At 40.4% G+C, this 26,303-nt stretch overlaps 1 protein-coding gene across 1 annotated transcript; it reads left to right on the plus strand.

The window, feature by feature from the left end:
- Nucleotides 1-11,742: 11,742 nt before the first annotated feature.
- Nucleotides 11,743-26,297, plus strand: LOC145203894 (uncharacterized). The gene is made up of 17 exons (XM_080076259.1): nucleotides 11,743-11,966; nucleotides 16,510-16,617; nucleotides 16,926-17,108; nucleotides 17,550-17,666; nucleotides 17,799-17,949; nucleotides 18,049-18,150; nucleotides 18,235-19,314; nucleotides 19,641-19,743; nucleotides 19,996-20,045; nucleotides 20,216-20,463; nucleotides 20,795-21,077; nucleotides 21,449-21,742; nucleotides 22,101-22,776; nucleotides 22,954-23,915; nucleotides 24,086-24,237; nucleotides 24,476-25,362; nucleotides 25,687-26,297. Exons 1-17 carry the CDS (start codon nucleotides 11,916-11,918, stop codon nucleotides 25,841-25,843), a joined length of 5,604 nt encoding a protein of 1,867 aa, XP_079932385.1. The 5' UTR covers nucleotides 11,743-11,915; the 3' UTR covers nucleotides 25,844-26,297.
- The last annotated feature ends 6 nt before the right edge of the window (nucleotides 26,298-26,303 follow it).

Consider the following 26,303-nt stretch of genomic DNA (forward strand, 5'->3'; position numbering starts at 1 on the left):
TAAATGTGGCATGGTTAAACAAACCGGGATTCCGCAAATGCCAGTTTAAGTCGTTTTTTTATGTTGGTTGCCGTTTTGTTTTGTTGCAACTTGTTTTGCAAGATCATTTTTCTATTGTCCTGCTGTTGTGCTGGTAAATGTAATCAATTTGAGGACAGTAGGCCTACACTTTGAATTCTGCAGAAGGAAACCCGTTTATCTTATTACATTCTTGGATTAGGGCTTAAGCTTGAAAAGTTTGTGGTGTTTTGTGTGTGTGTGTTTTTTCTTTAGTTTTGTGCTCTTTATCAGTTGTTTTTATAGAATTTAAGATTTAAGGTTTCTAGTCACTAAAGATACAGGCTTAAAAAGAAGCTTGGAAAACGTCTGCCATAGTATGTGTATAGTATATGCAAGATAACATTTTTAAACAAACGTTGCTGCATTGTACAGTAGATCTAACTGTGATCAATCCCTCGATAGACGTTCCTGGGATAGCGTTGAAGTTTTGTTGGAATTCCAGGTCAGTCTTGATATGTTATCGTGTCGACTTCAAGGCGGGAGAAGGACAGGCGGAACGACCTACAGCCCCGTATCATGATCTGAATGCGATTGTTTTCTAGTTAAGTTACTTTTCTCGCCTCTTGCTGATGTTATCCAAGATGTTTGTGGCTACGCTCGTTTCCCGCCACTAAAAACGTAACGACTTTGCGCTGACTCGAAGCGTTATTTATTGATGATGTTTCACAGTATTATGTGATGTATGATAAAGATTCTGAATTCCTATGCCCGATTTATTCTGATTAAAAATTGCTTGTAATCTCGTTTTTTTGAAAGTTAAACTAAACTACCAGATTTTACCTGACAATAACATTATAGAAACTGTCGAAACGTCGTGATGTTTTACACTCAGATACTGACTTGTATCGTTTTGCTCTGAAATACCGGATAGTGTAAAAACTAGCACAAATTAACTAGAAGTTTGCACTTACATTGAACATTGTGGCCGCAATTCCAAAACTTTTTTAGTTTTTAAGCAAATCTCAAGCATGCTAATGTTGTCAACGTTTATTATTCGGGTTTGGAATGCTGTTTTTCTTGATGAAAATTTTGGCACGTTTACCGTTAACGAGACATTTCCTCTAGTCTCGGAAAAAGTGTGTAAGCTGTCGAAGAAACATAAACTTTTTCCAAAAAAGGGCAAAACTAGAAAAAAGAACCAACGTATCTGACACTTTATCTCTCGTTCATCGCTGATGCCAAACGTCACGGTTTTGACCGAATTATAAACATTTCTCAGAGATCAAATCATTTGATCGTTGTCCTGCTGGTTGCCTTGACTCGTTAATGCATTTCTACATGACAGTTTGATTATACCACGGCCCATTTGCTACCATGCTGCTGCAATTCTGCAAGAAATACTTTTAAAACTACTGCATTGGTTTATATTTAATAAATTTGGCCACAGCTATTACTTACTGCTTAAATTGTGTAAATTTGATATGACCTGGAAGGCTCATATAAGAATAAAAATCTCTTGAAGTTTTCAAAAGTTATGTCAGTCCTGTATACAAGTTTTGCATGTTTTCGGTTTTGTTTTTTAACAAATTATCTTTTGTCCTCAGGACCAATATTCCTATTGGCTTCTCCCACATAAAGTCATGTTTAATTGAGGCCTAATTGTGGTTTTAGGCAAATTTAAACTTATATTTTACTTTCGTAGCATAATTATCCAATCTTTTCTCCAAACCAAAACATTTAACGAAAGTTCAAAAGAAAAATTTTCATTCAAGCCTTTGTGTTTGGGCAAACTTTTCCTATTCTCAAAGCGCTTTTAGTGTTTTAATGCCAAGTCTTTAAAAAGCCTATAGCTCTTCACCTACGTATGCGGAAGCCTTTAGGTAATGTAATAACGTTAACGAACTTTAACTGTTAACGTCATGAAGGTTATTTTTGTCTCAACTTCGAAATGCGAGTTGTTTGTAGTTACCACTTTACACCGTCAAGGTCATAACCCAGGAGGCCAAAGCATTTTATCAAGGCTCCATCCTGTAATCGTTCAGCATACGAAGTAATCTGTTTATTTTCTTGTGTGCATATTTGACTATTGGATGAGTAATTGGTTACAGATCGTGCGTGCGTGGAGTGCCAATAGCTTGTTACGTGGCGTGGGAATATCCTACGCATAAGATACGTGGTTTGCACATAAACTGACATTTATATGAGCAACATAATTGGGCGCATAACAAGTGGAATTCTGTCGTGGGAATTCGACCTATTTTACGCCACAATTAATTCCGAGTGACCTCTTTGATATCAATAAGGCTACTATAAACGTCGGTATGTCTCAAAATTGACACCTTTGTGTGGTAAAATTATTCAAGTGGTCAGTTCAGATGCTCGTTGAGTCGTCTCATCCATGGATGGCAAGTTGTGCTCGTCTCAATTTTGTGTTGCTAAGCTCCCATTGAGTGGAGATCTCTTGTGAATATTATTTGAGCCCAGATAGGTATCGTTTGTTGTTAACAGTGGGTGGGACACTGTAACAAACTTTGAATAGTGAGATGTTTTGGTAATATTTCTTGACATTTGAAAGATTTTTAAAACGGTTTAGTCGAAATGTCATATCTTTCTTTGCAAAAGTGAGTTTTTTTGCCGCAGGTGTTTTTGATCATGTATTATATATATATATATTGTGTTTTTTTTTGTTTAACATTACCATTAGAAATTTTTAGGAGGTGATGCGTTTTGACAAAAGAGGCTCGGAAGGCGAAATACCTCTTAAACTTGTTTGGTGGAATCGAAGACGACGAATTGTTTAGTATTAATAACAAGGACTTTAAAATAAATATAGTAAGTAATAGTGTGACGAATGTGTAGCATTTATTCAAGGTTATGAAAGTGAGCTTGCGTTGCCTTAGGCATAAAGCGAACTCATACCGAACTATGGGGATTTGCTGTCATATTTATTTGGAAAGTGGCACGGGCCGATCTTCATGATCCAGCCGCGATTTAGCACCGCATTGAGCGGGGAATTATTGCAGCGAAATCCGATGATCGTGGTTAAAATTTGGTTTTAGCCGATATAAAAATCTCGCTACCGTCTAAATCCGGCCTCGTGCGATGGCATCAGACCTGGAAATATTCACCTGTGCGTTTATCGCTGAACTGTAAATAGGTGGAAGTATCCGGATTGGGTTTTGGCTTTTGCCCTGAGAATTGAGCAATTTTGTATTTGTACATGGTTGTAGGTTTAATGCTTAAATCACCCGTGTTGTATATTGTTAAACAAGATTGGATAGATAGGTTTAATTTGTGTGAGTTTAGGTGGTTTTAAATCATCTGTTTTTGTGCTTTAGACTGTTTTAGATCCAAAAAGGCTCACTGCTGAATAGAGATAGATGTAGATTCATATTTATTTTAAAATTTGATCCATTTTAAACCCCTGTATTTTCGCTGCTTAGCATTTTTGAATGTAGCTATATCATAGTGTCTTGGTAGAGTGACATTTTGAGTTGGATAGAGTTGTTTTTGAACCGACTTGTAGTTGTCTTAAAAGAAGAATTCTGACTAAAATAGTCCTCGACACTTTTATGTTTGACTCCTAGTGAACACGTGTCTATACCGTTCATGAAAAATGCGTGAAATTGGGAATAAACGAGCCGCTATGATCGTTTCTCGCCATTATGTCGTTACAAAGCACGACGATTTGTCACGAGACAATTTTGTCTGGCGGCTTGTGGTGGTAAGATTCGATGGCTTACATAATTACAATATTTACGATCGCTGGCAGCGCCATAAAAGGACACAGCCGACGACCGAGCGGACCTAGAACGGCGACGTTAAACTGCTTGCTTCTCACGCTTTCTAGGTGCGCACGAGGTGATGTATTGTGTGGAAATACGACAGGTGCTGGACCTGGTTTGACCACGGGCCAGAACCTCGCCAAGTGTTTATGGTTTCTTTCTCACAAACAAAGCTTGAGTGACCGTTCGTCTCAAAATCTCCCTCAGTAGCAAACGGGTTTGCTTTGAAAACAACTTTGTGTTTGACTTAGCAAACTTTGCCTAGTCATCTAGGCACGTTAGAATCCTTAGTGTTGTGAATTCGGTGATGAAAAAACATTATGCCGTTCAGGGTCTTTCCATTTGCATGGTTTATAATTTAGAAAATTGTCACAGTTATTTTAAAACACAAAACAATGTTTTTTGCAAAACGATTGCTAAGGATGACTGCTCAAAACTTTAGTAACTAATATAAAACACCCACAAACCAGGCGTAACTTATCTTCATTATTTCAAACTAGTTACCATTAGCAGAAAGCACAGAGAACATTCCTCTGCACTTCTTGAACCGACATGTCCATGGTAACACGTGTTCACAGGCTTACACCACGTTGTGGAAACCCTTGAAATTAATAGGTTCTGTTGAGATCATTGCAGGGTGAAGTGGGCAAAGCGACACAAAACCGACACTTCAATTCCAAATGTTTCGCCAGCAGACCGGGATATTGATTAATTAGCAGTGGTTTGTTGGTTTTTTTGCTCAGCCAGACCTTGCCTGTGCAATTAATCAGTAATAGATGGAAACAATGGGTTAGTGTTGCCAGTATTTGTGGATTGTGCCTTGGGCATTGAAGTTTCTACTGTTTTCGAATCTTGATGTAATGTTTGCGGTAATGGCAAAGGCGCGTTCGGTGATTGTTTAACAGAGAGTGCTTGTTTAGCTGATGAAACATCGGATTTGCTTTGTTGTAGGAACACATTAACCTGATAACAACAATATTTGTCTGTTTTATGTTTTTGTCAAACTGAATGTTTTGTCTCAATTAAGTGATGTCTGTCCAACTTCATATGTCTGCAGTGTTTCGGTTTTAAGTAGTAACACGTTTATTTTAATCTAACTGTTGTTTAGGCTTTGTCTACAAATCTACACTTTATACATTGTGGCCGGTAGACTTTACAATTGGCAAACAAATTGCTTTGTTTTAACGTTATCTTTCTTCGGTTCATCCAAACTTTTAATGATCACTTTAACGTCCACGTCATACGTTATTGTTACCGTTCAGTCATTGTCCTTTTCACTCTGCAATTGCTTACAAACACAAATGTCGCTGTATATCAATCAGTACGCATTTGTTATTGTCAGCTTTACTTGTCAGACGTTTTAAGAAGGTTTGTGACCACACAAACTGACATTAGGAAGTGAATAAAGCGTTAAGGGTTCCAACAACAAACGAAATTTCAGTTCGAACGTCACACAGTTTGATGTTTTATGTCAAAAATCAAATCTAAAGAAAGAGTTTGATTGAAACATCATTAAATACATTTTGGCTAAAGCAACACAATGTTATGTAACAAAGTTTGTTTGTAGACTTTTTCACCACTGAACGTTAACAGTTGTGCAATAACTCATTGAATTAAGTTCAAGACAACCACATGTCATTATGATTGGACTGAACTAAATAACAGTCGGAGCAGATAAAAACATTTTTTAGATTCGTGTTTTTCTTTGGTCACCACCTAAAGTTTAGAATTATTGTGTTTTGTTGTGATAAATCAGCTTTGATTTCGGAAATCGAGTATTGACTGATGCGATTAAATTGAGCAATTGTTCTTAAACCAACAAGACCTTCAGTGGCACGTGGAAGGAAATTCAACTTGACAGGTTTTATCGTCAATGACCTTCAATGACGGCTTGAAGGTCACAGGACGTAAACTGCCACATATGCGTGACTTTCATCCGCGAATCCCTCATGATTTTGACGTTTCTTGCTTGGCGCAATTCAACATAGCGGAACCCTGTAATGTCGATTTATGGTAGTTACGCGTGGGCTGGGTTGACGTTTCTTCACGCATTTTAAGTTTGCCGTTCTGGTATGAAACACTGCGGTGCGTTTGGTTTGTTTATTTTGACGTTTTGGTCGACTAAAGTGCCTGGTGTTCTTGTCCATCAAACAGAAACAGCGTATAATCGTTGTATTGGACTTTATCATTCTGCAATTGATCCATAATCATTCCATTAACTCAATGTTCTCCACATTTTATTTTTTTTAAACTCAGTAGACAAACCCTTGGTGCAAAATGTTCACGTTCCTGTACCAACAGACACGCTTCTAACTGGTAATCCAGCATTACCTCGCCTTGCGAAACTTGCTTTGATCTTTCAGGTCACTTGATCTTACCATAAAATTGTAACTAGTGTTTATATCAGTTCACAACTACCACCGTAGAAAGTTGCCTGAAATAATTGGCAAGAAGCGCATGTCGGGAACCCGGGAGAAAATATTGCGGTTTCCGTAACAGTTCCTACCTAATCCCTTTTCATACGTTTGATCACTTCGCAATGAATTTAAAAAACCGCTAAAGAGTGAATTGGTTGTGAATTCGCGACCAACGATAAAACACTGCTTAATATTTTCCCGGTTTTAATTCGAAGCTATAACTTAACCAGCTGTGCGTCTTAATATGTGGTAACAGGCGGAGTAACAATTATGTCTCATTTCTGACTATCATTTCATTATCGCATAACTACAGATACATTTATCTGTGTGGTTCTTGCCTTTGCACACGCGTTTCTTCGTTGTGTTGACCAAAACAACTTTGTCATGCTGTTATTTGACTTTCACATATTTGAGTTACCTATAGAGTTTGTACATATCAGTGTGTGATCTGGAACACTGTTCATGAGTTTAAGATATCACTGATGATGGCAGTATTTGCCGAAACGTTTGAACAATAACTCACGTCGCTTTTTAAGTCTATTCGGGTCGTTATTTTAATCATTAAAGTGTGTAATCTTTTTGATTATTTTCACAATGGTTTTAAAAGCTGTTAGTGTATGTGAGCTTTTTGTTTAAACGTGTCAAATATGCGGATGCGAAAGGTGTTTGAAAAATATCGAGGTGCGAAAACAGCGTGTTTACATCCTCGTCACCAAACTGATTACTTTGCTCGCTTTGTCGTCCTTTATATTTCCCCTTTGTGCATAAAACAAGCACAGTTTAATTTCCTCACAACAAATGCATTGTTCCAAGGAACCTCTGTGTAAATGTTGTTTCAGGCTTTCCAGTCTCCTCTGTGTTAGATTTAGGAAAAAAATTAAACCTTCACGTCCGGTCAGTAGACTTGCTATTACTGAATTACTTACATTAGGTTTTTTTTCCACTCAACTATGATAACAATACTTTTGAAGTTGTGTAGGCTAACTATAGGTGATAATGTATCACAAATGTTTTTAAAGTTTGTTTGGCCGTTCCACAACGATTTTTTTCTTTTTTCTAATATACCTCGTTGGACACAAGATCTTAGGATTGCTTGTACCTACATAAGAATTATTGTTGTGGGACATTGAATGATTCAACGACCTAAAATACACACAAGTATATGTTGTAGCCCTGCCTAACTTGCTTTAACTTTATTTGAGCAATTGCTGTCGCGTTTTCACCCCGAAAATCGCCCGTTTCATGACCCGAAAGTCGTTATAGCAAGCTTCAACTGACGTTTCAGGCATCACATGTGATGGCCCTTCCAATCATTTTATCATTTCGAGATAAGAAAGGTGCCAATTTAACGTCAAATGGCTCCCGTATCTTCGCAAAGAAAACTTGATAGCGGGCGAAAAATTGCGCCTCGCGCGTCATAGACTTACGCAAAAAAGGCAGCCCTTTTTCTCGCGGAATAATTGCCACAAGACGTGGAAACGCTTCGAACAGATTGTCTGAAAGCACAGAACAGAAAGTCGTGAATCTACAGTTTGTTGCAAGGTTGAATGTATGAGGCAACATAAGTTGTCTACAAATTAGATCATTAATACACAGTCTGGAATATTTTTTTATGTTTGTGGAGCGTAGTACAGTCAAGTCTGTAAATACTACTTTTATATGTCAAAAGTTGTACTGATCAGAAAGCAGTTAAATTACCGTGTTTTGCGTGAATAAAGTCACTTTGGATAAATCAATTTAGGTCAGCTTTTCTGAGGTCTAAACTGTGGTGCTTTCGGTTCCATGGTCTGTTTGTTCTCAATCAGGTGTCCATTAAGCCTCAAGTCCCACCGACCCCCGTGCCCACATAGGAATGCGGTGGGGCCGCTGGAATTTCTGGGGTACAACATTACCCAAGTGAAGGGGGTTGAACATTACTTCAAGCGCCACACGCCAGTGTAGAGATTCCTGGATCGTTTCAAAACCCATTTGAGCCTTCAATGACCACTTGCCTTTAGGGTTACGTCATATCTTTGGGCACGAGACGCGTATGATGTAATTTCGTGTTTGCTGCTCACTTCATTCGCTTCTGCGGAAACACGACTTCGAAATCTCATGCGAAGTTATTGCCTGGTGTTAAATTCAAGCCTCTGCACCTCAGGGGAACGAGCAGCGACGGCTTATGTTGGGGTTTTCGACAGAAATGATGAATTTTAACCTCGCTTTAGTTGTAATGTGATATTTCTAGCGGAGGTATTAGAAGCAAATCTATTTCGTGTTTTGTGCTGAGAGGAAGTGACTAGCATAAAGTCGCGTTTTTCTGTCGCGGTTTTCTTGCTAATGTGTTGTGATGTCACAATGGCGACAAAGGATTAGTTTACAAACATTTTTCGCATGACGTGTCTGTTATGATAACGGCGTCAAAAATATCCGCTGTTAAGGGAGTTGGAGCAAAAACTATTTTTCCTGTAACCGGTGTGCGCTTCATTTTTTTTTTGATGTTCAATTTCAACTTTTCTCGTGCAATTTCTACGAAACACGACGGACACACGCTTAGAAAAGACGGATTAATTGTGTTTTGATGCTTGGAATTGGAGGCAATAGCAATATGATTTGCGGCCAGGCCGATACCATTAAATGCCGTGGGCTATAAAAAAACGTCACATGCACTTTACATTGCTCGCTGTTCCTCGGAAGACAGCAACCGGCTGATCTGGTCCATATGAATACAAGGGCTGATTGGCGCTTTAGTAAACAAGGAACGTGTACGATTTGTTTGCCTACTTTATCTCGGACAAGACGGGATTAATTTGCGCGACTCTGGGGCCATTTAAGCCCTCATGACACGTCGCTTTGCCCCGTGTACCTTGTGTATTACGCTCGGACCACGTCTACGTGGATTAGCTGTTAAGCCCGCGGGAGTTAGGGAGTGCATTACTCGGTGGCGTTGCGACCATTTAAATTGCCACACAGGCTATGTAAAGCGCGGTAGGACATTACGTAATGGATTCTCGGCGCCATCTAGCACTTTGCATGCACAAATCATCGGCTGTGCAAATATATATAGCTCCATAAACAAACATAAAAATGTAAGCAACCCTAGACACGGACTTTAAAGTGACTTGATTAATACAAAACTTTTAGAGACCTAATATACAGTGAATAAATTGTAGTGTTATCGTAAGTGCAAAATACACGGTCTGCAAAACAATTCAAAAAGCACCAGTTTTTCCTTGGAGATTAAAATGAATGTAACGCCACACATGGACTTTAAAAGTGACTTAATCATAAACAAAACTGTCAGATAGTTTATATGCAGTGAATTAAATGTAATGTTTTTGGAAGTGCGAAAATCACAATGTATTTACTTTGTACAAGGTCTCTGGCAGTTTTCATTTCTATGGCAGTAGAAAGTCTTGCAGCGAGTCGGAATTCTGAGCAGTCAGGTCGTTTGCCGGTCAATTGAGCACTCACCTGTAGTTTTATGTGGACTGCGCTGCATAATTCACCGTCAGTTGGCCCAATGACCTGCTGACGCCGCGATTTCCCCTTTGCCCTGCGCGAAGCTGCGATAAAGAACGTCGTCTAGCGCGTTTTAAAACCGAAAATTGACAGCTGTAAAGCCGCGGTAATTGCACGTAGTTGTGTGGCTGACACCGAATGTTGCAAGGTTCTGTTTGTACAAGGGATTAACAGGAAAATTGCCCTCCAATGCAGGCGCCATGTAATCTAAAGACGCCGCAGTAAAGGTAACCCAGAGATCGATATTTTGTAATTAGTTGTGTGCTTTGCCGGATCAGCATTGTTTAGCTTAGCAGGGCCGCAAAAGTGCTAGGATATTGATTTGAGGTTTAGTGTAAACATAAGGCGAAATGCAGCGTGCTTCTCATTCCAGTTGTGGTTTTGAAATGTATTTTTGTGCCAGTGCCAGGAAGGCGTGGTTCAAACTTGGTTGGGAATAGTTTGTATGTTATTACTGACGACAAAACCAATAGGAAATAGACCAACAATGCAGTTAGATATGTCAACTAAAACTCCTAGCTCCATAATTGTCTTGGAGTTTATTTGTAGAACACAAACCACACCTAGAACATGTAGTAGTAAAATTAACTGAGACAGGCTTTGGATTTTATGCAGATTTGACAATGAGGTTTTGTGGTATTGCCGATTAAAGTAGATGTCCATTTTTGCTTTGGCTTGGCATCAAGTCTTAATCCTACTAACAAGTCTACTGTTGTTATCCTATTAGTTTCGATGTCAACACACATAGCCAGTCAGGTCGGCTAACAAGCACAAGTACTTCGTGTTCAATAACTCTTGAAGTAAGGCACTTAGGTTTGGTATGCACGAGCCGAGTACTCGGGTTTGCACGTGTAAGCACGTGTTTATGTGATTTTAAAAGGACGGGCTTCATGCCTCCAAATGACTGTCAACGGCCGCTCTGCACTGATGTGGCATGCACGCCAGTTTACTAAACATTCAGGAACCGATCTTAAGGCTTTCCGAAGTGCTACGCGTGTGCTCAATGGAATTCGCTTGTTTCAACACCAACCAGAGTTTGAGGGTCAGGGTTTTCGCTCAGGTTCACTTTGCGTTTGCTATTTCGTCACGTTTCTATTTGGAGCATGGAAGTACGAACGTATGCAAGTTTAAAAACTCTTTTCACACTGTATTAAGAGATATGTTCATTAAGGTATTTTTAGACTGCAACAGTAAACTGAAACCCACGTTTAATATAAGGCAAATTACACATAAAAGCAGCAGCTATCATGTATTGTTTTTTACCAACAATACCATGCTTAAGCACCGAACGCCAAGTTGTGTTCATTGATTTTTCCCGAGTTTCGGAGATTATACTTGAAGTAAATTGTCAGATCATGTCGAAGAAAGGAAAATTTGCCATCATTATTGTAGGTGTTCTATAAATATTGGACAACGCACTAAAACGGCTGCAACTGTCGCTGTATGAAGTCAGCCTGTAATTACAAAGTATTTTTGCCACATAAGAACCTTTAAATAAGCGTGCTGACAGGATATGACAAGTACTGTCAAATATAGATACACAAACTCTCCCATAGCTTTCACTTCTGAACCAACAACGTGCAGAATTCCTTTGCACACCACAGAGCCTCGCCCCGACCCAGGGTTATTTCTGTTGCGCTGTGGTTTATGATTGTTGACCAAACTTTCCGAGTGTGGTTTGTACCACTCGTAAACTTGCCAGTGCGCGCAGTTGTTACGTGTGAAACTGCAATGTTCGCTGACACTGTGTTGTAAATTACACTCTAATTTGTGTGTGGGTTGCTCTTGTAATTTACAGTTATACAGCTGACAGCATATGTTTTTAGAATCGCCACATTCCGATATGTCGTTATGTATGTGCGTTTCTTCTTATGCAGTAAGCACTTACGAAGTTTTGTATGTTGTTTAGAGTAGTGTTGTATAGTTCAGTGTAATTAGGCACCAAGAAAAAAGACTAGTTGGTACAGACAAAGCCTTGTTTCTAATGCAGGGTTGCTACCATTGGGTTTGCATTCGTTGGATATTAACAATGTTATAAAAATAGTAACAAGAACAATTTTTCTGTTTTGCAGGCTGTTTAGAAGTTATGTATAATTTAGTAATGTTGTAGGCGGTCGTGTAAGCTATTGCTTTCAGATATTGGTAATCAATTTGCTTGAAATTGGACCAAGATCTTTCAAGACCCTTAAAAGTTGAGATCATTGCACCGGGGATGAAATACAACGAGGCACAGAACGAACACAGACCCCAACCTCGATCCAAAGTAAGTTCTAGCAATAATGGATGTACACAAGCCTACATAAGCGAAATACGTTAGATTTGAGTAGGCCTATTGTGTATAATAAAGTGTGGTGTTGTTGGTTGAAACCACCAAGTTCATTTCTCTTCAAACGTCCATATTTGAGTCTTACGATCTCGATGGCGAATGCGAATGGAATCTTGCGAAACCTTTGCCTCACAAACAATTTGAGAACCCTTTTTTAATATACTTGACCACGTTTGGAGGTCTTAACAACTGGCCGTGAGCAAACTATACTTTACCCCGATCAACGACAAACCTAATGTTTTGAATAACTACTGAATCATCCTGTTGTACCGGGGTCTGTTTGAAATCCAATATATCCTCCAACCTACGCAACTTAACCAGCAGGAAATCAACTTGATATGACGCCTATAACCTTGATCTGGGTAAAACGACCGACTAATTCATTTAGACTCAACATTTTCAGCTTGTCCCTCGTATCGTGTTTCGTACGGAAGTGCGTAAGGCGAAGTGCTTGCTTTTTCGGTTGCAATTTAATGCTACCTGTTAGACAGAGGAATTGCTTTAAAGAAGAGATCATGTTCTTTCGAGGCAACGAAAGGAAACAGTTTTTCGAGGAACAGTTTTACGATTGAAATTCTTGTAACCCATGTTTTTGAATGCAGCTTTTTTCACAATGTCAAATTGACGTAATTTCATGGTGCGAAAAAATTGCAACCTAAGTTTATGTCGTAACTTTACATCAATACAATTTTCGCAGTAACGTGATTCTTGTAATAGCGACAGCCAAACGGAAACAATCGCCATCATTAGAGCAACTTCACGCACTCCGAGGTCAACTTGATAACTCTTAACCATTTATTTCCACTTTAACCACTCGAACAGTAATGATAAATCGTTGTGAAAATAACCTTTGCGCCCTACAGGTCGTTGGGAAAGACGAGAAATGAAGACGTTGACTTTCAGTGTAATAACAGGAGGCAATTTGCGGCCGATACAGCCACCGCTGTCCTGGCAGGTTTCTGTTTATTTAGCAATTCAGCAATTGCGCCTGAAACAACGATTGCCACCCTCTTAACTTTAGGATTCTTGAAAATAGTGTTGTTGCCAGGTGTATTTTATACACTTGCTTTTTGCTCAACTGGCAATTATATGTACATTTGTTGGTTGCAATTTTTTTGTCGGAAAACTGGTTTGAGTTTTAAGAAAAACAATTTGAGTTTTGATAAAGAAACGAAGCTAAAATATTTGAACTTTGACTGGCTTGTAGTCAATATAAAACCGCATGCATTGATGTTTTCCACTTGGCAAATTTTGCTCGCAACGAATCCCACGGGCCACGTTGCTGGTGGAACCTTGTTTTTGTAAACGCAACGAAATCCCTTTTTTGAGTGCGCCCTTATGAATGTTCACAGGTATCATAAACAATAGATTGTGTGAGAGGTCGTTTGCCACCAGTTCGACGCCTATCCCTCGTGAGAACGACCCTTACCCAACCGCGCTTTGTTTATTTAGTTCTGGTTTTAAAGAGCCACATTAAACTGCAAGGATAATATTTTGATTTGCAGACAAGTTCTCGTGGGTTTCTGCGCTGGTTAAGTTGTGATCTTAACGCCCCGCGGGCTTGTTGTGTTGAGGTTCGGTTTACTTGCGCTAGCGAACATTGTACTGGCAGAAAAGGACATTAAAATCTTACACAGCCCGTGCTTGGGTTGAATTTTATGAGAAGAGCGATTGTTAAAGTATATTGTGTATTGCGTTTAATGCAAGATTTTGTTGCTATGTGGTTAAACTTATAAAGCTTGTGTAATAATTACTTATTATTCGTACCGAATGGCGAGCAAACGACCGACAACTAATCATTAAAAAATCCCAGAAAATGATTATCTTGTCATTATTACATCCATCCAAACGTACGTCATTAATAGTAATTGTCCCATCAGCAAATTACCCGACATTTAACATCTCCTAGTCTTTACCATGGCTACGTTGTATCCGCTATTCCCGTTTACAACAATGTTAAATGTTTCAATTAGTACCTTGCTTCAAATCTCCGGTTTCCCGCGAAGCTAATCCCCAATCTAACCGCATACTTAAGATCGGATTTCCAAGCTATAGCACCGACGCAGGCTTAATGACAAAACTAAACCCAATTCACCTGTAAATCGATTTCCTTTGCAGGACCTTGCTAATGCATTGTCTAGGGACCACACACATGTGATAGGACATTGCTTTCCAAGTTGTATAAAGCGATTCCCAATGCACTAAGCCTAGCCATAAAATCCAACCACATAGGTAAAATCAATACTGTCTGGAATCCAACAATTTTTGCATTTTACATTTATATTAATTGTGTCTTCAGTTTTACATGGCAAAAGTTTTTCATGACAGGTCCTTCGGTTTTATGCGTTTATCGCTTTATACTACTAAGTGCGCCAATATGCCTATAATTTTTCTGAATTATTCTACTTCTTTCGGTCCCAAAAGTGCTTCATGTATTAGTTCAACAACATCAACACAGGCCAAGTATGCAGCGCTAGTCAGGACTTCAATATATTACCCAAGGTATTGTCTGTCCCTTATTCAAAGCACCAGTCTTGGGGGTCTGCGGTTAGATTCCTGGCTTTCCAGCATATCTCGTTGTCCCGTAGGTTGGTATTAGGGTCTGATCCAGGGGCAGACGTCGTCCGTCTGCCGCCGTTGGGGAATGCTTTGGCTCTTTGTGTTGAAGCAAGGTGCAATCAAATACTTGTCGCCACCTTGAATATCTCGACAGTCGCTAAAATGTGTGAAATTTCTTTTACATTAACGTGTCATTCTTTACTGGTTCTTAACAAGCAAGTTTAGTCATTATGGCACAAGTTTTGACCTCAAATTTTATGCACGTTATGGTTTTGTAACAGTGCACAGCTTTACCAGTTTAGTAATTGTTTTGTTTTTAACTTTATATATTCAGAATAACCTCGTACGTATAAAGGAAGACATATGCAGATAAAAGAGCATGCGACTTACACTTTGTTAGCTAATAGCATGCACACTATTCTGCATCGTTGTATATTACCCTAAAGCTTTTAGGTAAACCGTTTGTTGAACAATGTGTTCAGCAACAATATTTAACATTCAAAAATTTCTGCCGGCAAGACCCCTCACCTATATTATTTCACGCCCATTTTTGACACATGGCACGCGTTAAGGCGTTCAATAGAGGTTATAAGTCAGCTTATTAATAATTCACGGTTAAGTATATGAGCAATATTTTGATCTCGAGGGACGACACCTGGTCACCGCCTTAATTTACATCCTGAAAAAGGGTTTGAAAATTTAACCCAAAAAATAGAAAACAGTGCTAAGTATAGTGTCGTAGGCGAAGCACCGTTTCGTAGCCACAATTTTCTAACAACTGAGCATCTTGGGTGGGTTGTTCGGCATTTCAAGTTGTGCCGGAATCGGTAACAAGCTAATCTGTGATAAGTTTACGCCCACAACATCTCAAGCAAACAGATTCGGTTTGACGAGTCGGAATGTGGGCTAGCATGAGCGATTAGCACGCCCACTCTTGCAAACCGCGTTTCCATCAGTTTCTTGAAACTCAAACCACCCAGCAAGTCATTGGCTGTAAAGCTAACTTATATGTTAAGTTGGTCTAAATTTGAAGTTTTATGTCATTGTAAAGGCTGAAAAAGCAGGGTTTCATTCCGCTTTATGTAACAGAACATGTGCTTGATCTATAGGGAAGTTTATGTGCTTGTTCTTTTGGTCGTTTTATGACCTTGTATTTGACAACTTCTTCTGAATGGCAACGGTGTACACACCTGAAGCGGGTCCGTTGACATGCTTTGTTTAGTGTGTCGGACGTTTTCAGAGTTTATTTCAACAGTCAAACTTTTACTTCATAAGTTTATTAATAACCACTCAAATAGACGTAAAAAGCAACATGCTTTATTATTCAAACGTTTCGGCGGATGCTCATGCCGTCATCAGTAATATGAGGGGCCACATCTGTTACACCCGTATATATCCCCCTGAGTCACGTAACAGATTGTTAAAAAAGTACAAAAGCATCGCGTAAAAACGATGTAGGACTTTTAATTTGCTGCAAAAACGTTTCTTTTGTGCAGGAGAAGTCAACAAACTATTCGCTCTGCGTCCTTTAATTTCATGCGACATTCACGCTCAATGTGGCGTGGGGCGATTTACAAACTTAACTTGCTCAGTTCGCGTGCCCCAATGCTGTGAGCATCCAAGCGTTACCAGTGTCACCCATTACCCAACAGCCTGTAGTGCTTTTTTAACAAATCTGTCATTCAACTGGTGTGGTGCTGGCCAAATTACTCATTGTGTGGTAAAAACTTAATACTGACGTTTCGCCTATCACAATAGGGCTTCTTCAGAGAAAAATCACAAAAACAAAACAAAAAAAACTTGCAAAAGCTTATCCAAATCGTCTACATGCACTTTTATGTACACTTTTGTACAGTATTTGGGACATACAAACTCGTTCGTTTAAAGACATCGGTGTAAATGTTGCTTTTTACTTTTATAGGAGCCAGTCATGGAGTACGACAGTGTCGAAGAGTCGTTACGTGATGCGTTACGTCATGGTGTGAGAAATGGAGCTCGGCCGAGAGAAGAGGCAAGTGCACAACAAGAGGTAGGAATTTCCCTGATCCCCAACTTCGTGCTGTCAAGTGTGACCGCATTTTATCAACTTCAAACCCCATCTGGAATTACCATGATATAAAACAAAAAAACACGGACTTTACAACTAGTTCGATTTTAAACAAAAGTACCAGGAAGAAATTATGTCAAGTTACTACGTAGGTTTTCAAGCAGTTTTGTGTTTAATCAATTAAAATACGGGTTTGAAGAAAATATACTTAGTGCACTGTACAAAGGCAGCCAATTTCAGGGCGGGGTAACCTTGTCTAACAAAAATCTAAAAATAAACTAAAATTTCAGCAAAACACCTTCACCAAACGACACAACTACATTACGGTGTATGAGCATGATCAGCAGCGCGTGAAGCCCCGAAGTCTTCCGAACCAATCCGAAGATCACCGAACGCATCCTGTCCAATCTCAATCTTCCCATGTAAACGCACATTCAACCCACTCAGGCTCACAAAACGGAAACCCTAGTTTGGTAATTTCTCTTTAAGATCTGTTCAATGTTTGTTTACCGGTGAAACGTTGTTACGTTTTACCGTTTCCGTTTTGGAAATTGTTGTCCAACGTAGCGGAAACATTACAACTTGCAAACAAGGGCGCCCTTTGTAGTTTACACAGGATACGGTGTTGGATTTATAGAAACAGAACCATGAAATAGCTGACTGATTTTGATAGTTCGTTGTGAGTAGTTGTGAAAATAATTACGTTGTTGTCGCATTTCCGTTGGAGAAAAGCAATGTTTTAAATTTGTAAGCACAATTACTGTAACGTTTCTTCATTTCTGCTGGTCTCACGGAAAAACCTTTCCTTTTTAGGGATTTGGCCCCTTTTACTTCGTTTGTTTGCGTTCCTTGCGGTTTGTGTTTATTTTGATAAAAAAATGTAAAATTTACGCAAATATTTTTAATCTTCACAGGGGGTTGAAGATTTTCGTAAGTATTGCATGTTCCTCACCGAACGAATGCAGAAGATGGAAGAACAGAATGATCAGCTGGTCAGGCTGGCTGAACAACAAAAACACGAATACAATAAGGTAGAAATGGGGCCTCTTCAGAGCTTATTCCTATTCATGTACATACTGTTGTGTACATCACCCTGAAGTCACCCTTTTTGTTGTTGTTGTTGTGATATTGTTTATTATCTTTACATTTCTCTTGATGTTTAGGTCGCTTCACAAATTGCGCAATCCGAAATGATGCAGCGTCGTCTCCATTCCGAATGCATCAACCTTCGTCGTCAAGTTCAACAACTTACAAGCTGCAACCAAAAGCTGAACGACAGCACTCCATTGCATGGCCACAACGTACAAAGCCAAGGTAAGGCCTAAAATCAGTTTAAACTCGTGATTTAATGAGCAAAATACAGAGGCAAGGTGTTTGAACATTTTATCAATGAATTACATACTTTTATTTTAGGGGAAGCACCGATGGAGAAAGTCCCCAGCGGTCACGCGATAGCAAGCAGGGAATCTTCAGTTCCAGGATCAATGCCGAATCTTCACAGTAGCACAAATCAACGTGAGTTAACATTCCAAAATACAACACCATATAGTTGTGCATTTTAAACGAGAAAACTCCTAACCCGTATATTTACTATTCCAGATTTCAGCGAGGCACTCATGGCCCAGTTTGGGGCTTCCATCGACGAAGTTTCGCGCCGTGATTTAACCCGTATAAAATCGGAAGAAATGGCGACAATAATCGAACTCTATAACGCCCTCCAACGGCACACAGGTAGCTCACCGCGCTCACAACCAAGTCCACCTGAAATCAGCGGCGATCCTGTTGTTCCTGTGCAGGAGCCCCATCCGCTAGGTGTCATCCACGAGCAGTCTCCCAACCAATCAGATTACGCCACGCCGTCCAGCGTTTGCGCCACCCAATCCTGTACTTGTTGTGATTCGCGAGCGAGCGGCGCGGGTTCGAAACCCAGCTCGGGTGGAAAGCGAGAATGCAAATCTGTGAGCCCGGGAAGGGATTCGAGCAAGAAACTTTCGCATTCCCGAGTCGCAAAACTGAATAAATCGACTCGCTCAAGTGAAAGAAGCCAGTCATTCGACAACAACGCCTATATTGAAGTCGAACTGAAGAATTACGAGAAGCCAGCTGCTGATCCGGTTGAGACGCAAGATGCACCAAAGGTGAACTTTCGACGCGATACGAGATTGAGGCGCTCACACAACCATTACATGAATGTCACACCAAAGCGCTCTGAACCTCAACGGCCGTCCAGCCTTGTACTTGACCTGGATGCGGTTCAAATTGCGATGGAAGATCAGATGTCACCGCAGAGCCAACCTGGAGTTGTCGCTCTATCACCCGTATCACCATACGAAAACCATGTGCTACCACAAGAACTGAATCAGAATATATCGAATATACGAAAAGTTTCACCTCGCGCCGACGTAGGGGTCACCCAAAAGCCCCCAATGTCACCAACATCACCACTCAGGTCACCCATCTCACCCATGAGGTCCCCTATGTCACCCACTTCATCGCAGAGTCGATTGTCAAGTGTCGATGGGAAGATCTGGTGCCCGAGAACCAGTTCTGCGTCATCGAGCCATAGCAACACCGAACAGCGTCTGACGTCAGCAGATAGCGGACATATGACGTCACCGGGAAGTCCCTCTTCCTTGGGTGGAAATCGAAAGTCATTTTCGAAACTAGAATTCGGCGCAGGTTGGTTATTTAAAAATTAAAGCCCTGTAGCATAGTTTGATTCTTGTATTCTGTTGTGACATTTTCACTTATAACGCTTATACTTTTACCTTTACAATATATTACATAGCTGTTCTAGCAAATGTAATTTTATTCCAACGTTTCGACGTCCTATACAGGCGCCTTTATCAGGGTAAATAAAACTAAAATTGACTAGTATAGGACGTCGAAACGTCGGAATAAAATTACATTTGCCAAAACAGCTCTATAAACTTGATATTGTGCCTGACAGCAAAAGCCTATATACATTACATTGCTATTTTACAAATTTTGGTTTTAATTTTCAGACCTTCCTCCACCACCACCGCCACCCCCTCAATCGGGCGATGACGTCAGTGGCAAGGAGCAGACGTCATCAGGACTTGCCCCCCGGACATCCGTGCAGCAAAGGTAACGCACCCTCCCTTTAATCACTTCGTAATGCTTTGTGTATTGAACCCACATCAATCAACACCTGGCTGCTATTATCATAATTTGTATGTAATCTCTGTCCGGTTGTAATTAGGCAATTGGTGATTTGTTGTAATGTTTATTAATTCCGGCACCTGACATTTGCTAATTTGGTTATTTTGCAATTCACTAGCAGAATTGATTTGTAGGGTGTGTGAAACATTAAATAATAATCTGTACTTTGTGTTTCAGGGGCAATTCTGACACTGTTAACGAAGACGTAAAGAAACACACAAAATCAGGTGGGTTTTATTGGAAGATTAAGTCTAACTGGGCCACTACCGTACATAAAATGCTTCATAGTTTTAACTTTATAGAAATGTTACAGCTACTGTGTTCTGACCAGCGATTTTTGTAATCTTTATTCATTAAATGATTAAAAATATATATTTATTCAACCTTCACCTTTCAGCTTTTTCTCAAATCCGGCCTCGCAAGTTGAGTGTATGGAAACAATCACATCAAGGTGCTTCCCCTGATGGCCCAGGGAGTGCAACTGGGCCCCAGAAGGGATCCGGTTGGCGCCGGAAGTCATACGCGGCCGCATGCCGTAAGTCGCAGTCTTTGGATCATCTTTACGAACAAATCCTCATCGAAAATGGTCGAGAGAAAAAAGTTGATGAACATAAGAATGTGGAGAAAACTGAAAGCGGAAAAGCTGTAAGTTTGCTGCATTTATTTTGCTTTGTCATTGTATGTCTGTGTCTTTTATGAAACTTTGCAGTACAGAAGAATTGCCTAAAAAAATTCTTACAGTTTTGTGTAATAAAATGAGTCTGTTTGCCATTGTTACGTCACTACACACATGCTGACAACGTCTTATAGAACTTTGATTGGTTTAAATCGTTTTTTTTTTAACTTTAAAATCTTAGCAGCAAAGGTCAATGCAGCCTTACGCCTGTTTTCAGTTACATTTGGTAACATCTGCTTCAAGCTTAAACATGCACTTCTTATTTGAAGCAATTTTGAGTAACAAATCTTTGCTTCACAGACATTCAGTACTCTCCAGCCACAAAGAAAATCGCTGACGTCAGTGGCAGTTCACACGCTCCCGGAAGTACTTCCGGCTCAACGAAGTCACGAAATTCCCACGGAAACTGCGATTGACGACGAAGAAGTTTTTGATGACGCTCTTCCGCCTCCCCCACCCCCGCACGTGCTACAGGAAGTGATGTCACAAGACGGACAGTCGACCGGATATGCCGTCATGGTGCCAGTCGATTATGACGCAATTAAGGCAAACGAGAATGAAAAGACGCAACAGAACGCTAAAAGTAAGTTGAATTGAAAAAATGTTTGTGTTGCATTATAGTTACCTTTGATTTACTTCTGCTGCTAAGCTGATTTATTCACAAACGGCCAATTCAACTTTGAAACACATCAACTTAAAATGTAATTTGATCAAAACGTTGAACTGATTTATAGCAAAAAACTTGTGCAATAAACTATGTTCTCTAAAGGCAATTATTTTTCTATTTGAATAAGAAAGCGATGTTGCTGTAAAGGCGAAATACATACATTATAAATTCACAACGATAAATGACTAAATGTGTTCATAAATTTAAGGAAATTGTTTTTTTAACAATATCTAACATTGTGTTGACTTTCAAATCTTTTCGTTATTAATTGATCCTGTCCATTTCAGCTGCTCTTGAACGAACCTCCTCCTCAAATCATTATCCACCTCAACGCTCCTCATCTGCATCCAAGATCAGCCTCACTAGGAGGAAGAGCTCTGAAAGGAGTCCTCCACCTCAGAAGAGCAAACCTCCTGCATCTTCTGGAGGACAGGACAGATCAAGGATCGTCGTCCCTTCCACTAAAGTCTCCTCCTTTGACTCGGATTCATCCAAGCTTCCCAAATCTCGCACTTGTGACGTGATCAATAGGGATTATGACGAAATAGATGACGGACTACGAAAACGTCGCATGAGCGAAGGTTAGTATTCATCAACCCTATGTTGCAAAAACATGATGAAACGTTTCTTATGACTCAAAATGCACAAAAAACAAAGTTATCATAGGAGCGTTCATAAACAGTGTCAACTAATCATTTTGTTTGAACAAAATGTCATAGAATAGTTATAGAGTAATGTAAATTGTTTGAGTTTTTACAATCATTGCGTTTAATGCTACTTCAGTGACGATTTTGTTACGAGTCAGGCTATTCATCAACTAATTATCTTCAAAAAAAACATATTGTTTGACTTAAACCATTTGATTTTTGTTTATTTCAATATTTCAGAATTAAATTGCTGGTTGCAGTGTTTAACACATAACATCTTTTCTCGTTGCAGGTTCTGCAGGTCGTCGTAAGAAGGAAATTCTTGAAACATCAGTTGACGATGGAAAAAGTCAACTCCGCAGACGTCGAAGCGTCAGCAGTGATTTCGCTTTAAACCGTCGCAAAGACTCAGCACGTCACTACCCTGTAAACCACGTGATCGCGCCGCATGAGCGAACACAATCCGTGGACCAGGTGACTTCACAAATCTCTGACGTCACCCCGCAACCTCGCTTCCCTTCCACAAACCCTCACATGAGAACGACTTCGGCGACAACTAACAGCCAGGTTTTGGCGCAGAAATCCCCGCAGACTTCGCCTGAAATCTCGCGGTCTGTGCGCACTGAGTCGCTTGAGTCCGGTTCAAGTTTGAGTCAATGCAGCCAATCCACTGAGAGGCGCTCGCTGTTAAACTTAAGCGCTTCAAAGTCTAAAGGAATCAAGCTTGGGAGTAATCCTGCTAAGAAAGCTGAAAACTCGAAGATCCAGCAACGGGGAAGAAGCGCATCAAAAACTGACGTGAGTTCGAAGAAGAGTAAAGATGCTGCTCCTGGAGGAAAGAAGAGCGGAGGAGGAAGCCAATCCCGATCTCTCAAGGATTTGATGAAGTCGAAATTTGGAAGATCTGTGTCCGGAGGCAGGTCAAACTCCTCATCGAGCAAGAAAACGGAGCAAAGCAATAATACAAAGTAAGTATTCCATGAAAAGTTTATTTAGTTGTATTTTACGTTACAATACTTCTGCGTGCATTTCATCACATAAACATCATGATTTTTTTCATGTAAACGCCTGCTTATTAAGACTAATACCTAATTTCCTGGCAGTTGTATTTACCCATGATAACACCTTCTTACTTTTATTTGTAGAAACCCAGATCCCCTTCCAGAGTCACAGCTCAAGCCTGCAAGTTCATTTATCGATCCAAGGACTCTTTCTCTGGAGCCAAACTCGTATCTTCCTCCCGGCAAAGATGGATTATCCACTGGAAGCAAGAAGAGGTTGGCTCTCGGTGGAGGCAGTGATGCAGCGGTTGGACGCAAACTAAGTCAACCTTATCCCAATGGGTCATCTACATCAAGTCCTCATCAGCAAGCTCTCTCTAAGTTGGTAGAGGAAGTTGTTTCAGATGAAGGATTCGCTGAAGGGAGTACAATTGAGCGTCCGGATAAGGAGCAAATCCCGGAGCCGGAAGTTGCGGAGAGCAGGAGGTTTGAGGAGACTTCGTTCCCGGATGCTGCAGTGCCACGGAAGAGCGAGATGCGAGGAAAGAAGGATAACAGGGAGTGGTATGAGAGCGTGGTATCGGTCGAGCAGAGTGACGACACAAAAGCGAAGAGATTCCAGATCTTGTCAACTGAGGATTTGAGCGCCAACACGCCTGAAAGTCGATTTTTGCGTAACGGTTCCGCGAAGCATCAGCAACAGCATACCAGGGTGAAAGTTATTGAAGAGCCACCTTACGAGAATCTACCTATCGACAGCCGACACATCATGCCACACCAAATCAACACTTTCCTCGATTCCGAGTTAAACAACAACGAAAAGCGTTTATCTGTAGCATCAGGTTCACATCCGCGAAAAAACGGGGAAGTTTTTGCAGCCGGGGTAACTATTGTGCGAACCCCGCAGCCCCAGGGAATTCCCCCTTCTTCTACCTCGCCCCCAACGCGTCCTAAACCAACCAGGCAACTCCATAAAACGCCCAAGACCAGTCCTGGGTCGGCGATTGGACGAATTATGAAGAGCGCTTCTCGGATATCGGGAAGCAAAGAAGATCTTTCCCCGAAAACTGAATCTTCTATTCCCGGAAACACTGCTGGAAAATCTCGTAAGTTTTGTTCACCTTTTTACGTCCAACACCAAATTTGTGTTTTTTACTAGATAACTATTAATATCTTAGACTTGACTGATAAGTGGCTGGCTTTGCAGCATCACATGAATCCAATACAGTTGGATAAATTTGCTGTTCTAGAGTTTGAAATGTGTTTTTTTCTTCAGGAAAACCTGACAAAGACGCAATTGGAAAGAAAATCAACTACTCTGATCACCAGAAAGTATTTGAAAAAGCTTTCATTAGTTCTGTAGTTGAAGCTGAACTGACACAACAACGTACAAGCGGCAGAAGCACTCCACAGGGATCAACCTCAAATGTAATTTAACTCTCCACTTATTTCTAACTTTTCGCTACGTTTAATCGCTTTGCTTCAAATAAATTACTGATTGTTTCTGAGCTGTTCAAACAATTATCGAAGCCCTAATCAAATTGTGACAAAATATCATTATGACTTTGCCCATCGAAAAATATTACAGATTTACATCTTTGAACGTCAAAGATGTAAACGTGTCTTTTGGATTTCGGAATGTTAAACGTTTTTTTTTTAATTTCAGGATAAATCGACGGATTCTACTGGTAGAACCCCGGCATCCATCACTTCCAGTGGAGCCGACAGCGTCATGAACGGATCTGTTGGAACCGGTTCCAGTTTCGGTTCCTTGCCTTCCGACGGAATGGTTGACGTCACAGAGTTCCAGGGCACGACGTCATCATCCGGATCGTTGGAACCGGTTCCGAGCAAACCGAACCAGCAGAGGATGTCTAAATCGAAACGAAATAGTTCCTCTGGATTCGGATTCTCCGGCCGAGGCGGACTAACGGGTACAAACGAATCCAGCAGTTCCTCATCCAGTACCGAGATGACTTCGTATCGTGGAAGGAGCAAAACTGCATCATCATCCGGACTTCGATCTCCTGCTGTTTCTCTTCCGCCACCTAGTGCTGTGGCCCAAGGACAAGCACGCAGTTCCTCTTGCGCCACCGGCCGGTCAAGAGCGGACGATTCGAAGCCTCCAGATTATCAAAACTCTATTTCGAAGCTGCCAGCTTATTCTGATACACCACAGCCAACAAAACCTACGATAAACAATATAAAGTCGATTCAGTCCCGTAGATCTCACTCGGGTTCACGGATTTCTCGACTTTCGACTCCGAGCAAGCTCTCTCCTCCAGGGAAGACATCCACTCGCTCCCACAGCACTTCATCCCAGGACGGCTCTCCCGCTGCATCCAAACCTCAGTCTCCGAAACTCAAGTTGGCCCCACTGAACTATGGTGTTCCTCCGAACAGATCTCGAGCTGCTACACAGGGCAATACACCGAACCGCGACCATCAAGAGCCGGTTTATGAAAATTCGAACTTTATCGCGCATCAAAATCCACAAAGCAAGTTCACACCTCCTCCTAACAGCCAGATACCGTCGTTTGCTTCTTCACTGAGGTAAGCATAAAGTTCCAGGCTAAAATCTTGTAACTATGTTCAAAATGATTCATGACTGTAATACTTTTATTCATGATTATATTCACAATGATTCATGACTCTAATACTGCGTGTTTATATAAATAAGGTTTGGGGTTTTCTCAGTTTTAATACAAGCTTCAAAAATACTTCTATATGCTATATATATATTTTTATATATATGTTCAAAATACTTGTAATACTCGCGCTATCAGCAAACATTTAATATTTCTACACATTGCCATGTTTCAACCCAGTGTTTTCTCTCCTTAAATTTAACTGAATCTATATTTCTTTCGTTTCTAGGCAACCGACAGCAACCTCCTCATCAGTTCCCACAACCCGACCTCCATCAGGTTGCGCCTCATCGCAGCTTGAATCGAGGAGAAGCAAGCGAACAATCCCATCAGCGGTTGGCCTTCACAGACCAAGACCTGTTAACCTTGGTGTGGGAGCCAGTTAAACCTTAGTACCTTAGCAAAAGGTGTAGCTTATAACATATTTAACCTTTTATTCCTCTCTCTTTATCTCTATCTTCAAGCACCTCAGCATCAACTCAATTGCCAATCGCTTGAGACAAAAGGATTTTGATGCATGTAATATGGAAAATGTGGATGATGCTTTTCGTGCAATTCAAATCTGGATTCAATTTTCTTATTTTGGAAGGAAGAGCGACTTTTTTGAGCCACTTAATCGTGATTGTTGGTTGCTTTTATTCTTTGCATCAGTTCTTCTTCCCTCGTATTTTTATGCAATGTCTGAATTGCTTTTGTTGCTCTTACTCTATGAGCGGTTCAAGCAAATGTTTTTCCAACAATTTTGCGTCGCGTTTACTTTCTTCTAATCTTCTATCGTATTTATTCGCATTTTCTTTGTTTCTTTATCAAGTTTTTACAAAATAAACTCGTCAAAACTTATTATTT

The sequence above is a fragment of the Phallusia mammillata genome, chromosome 8 (assembly GCF_965637545.1).
Source record: "Phallusia mammillata chromosome 8, kaPhaMamm4.hap1.1, whole genome shotgun sequence".
Taxonomy (NCBI): domain Eukaryota; kingdom Metazoa; phylum Chordata; class Ascidiacea; order Phlebobranchia; family Ascidiidae; genus Phallusia; species Phallusia mammillata.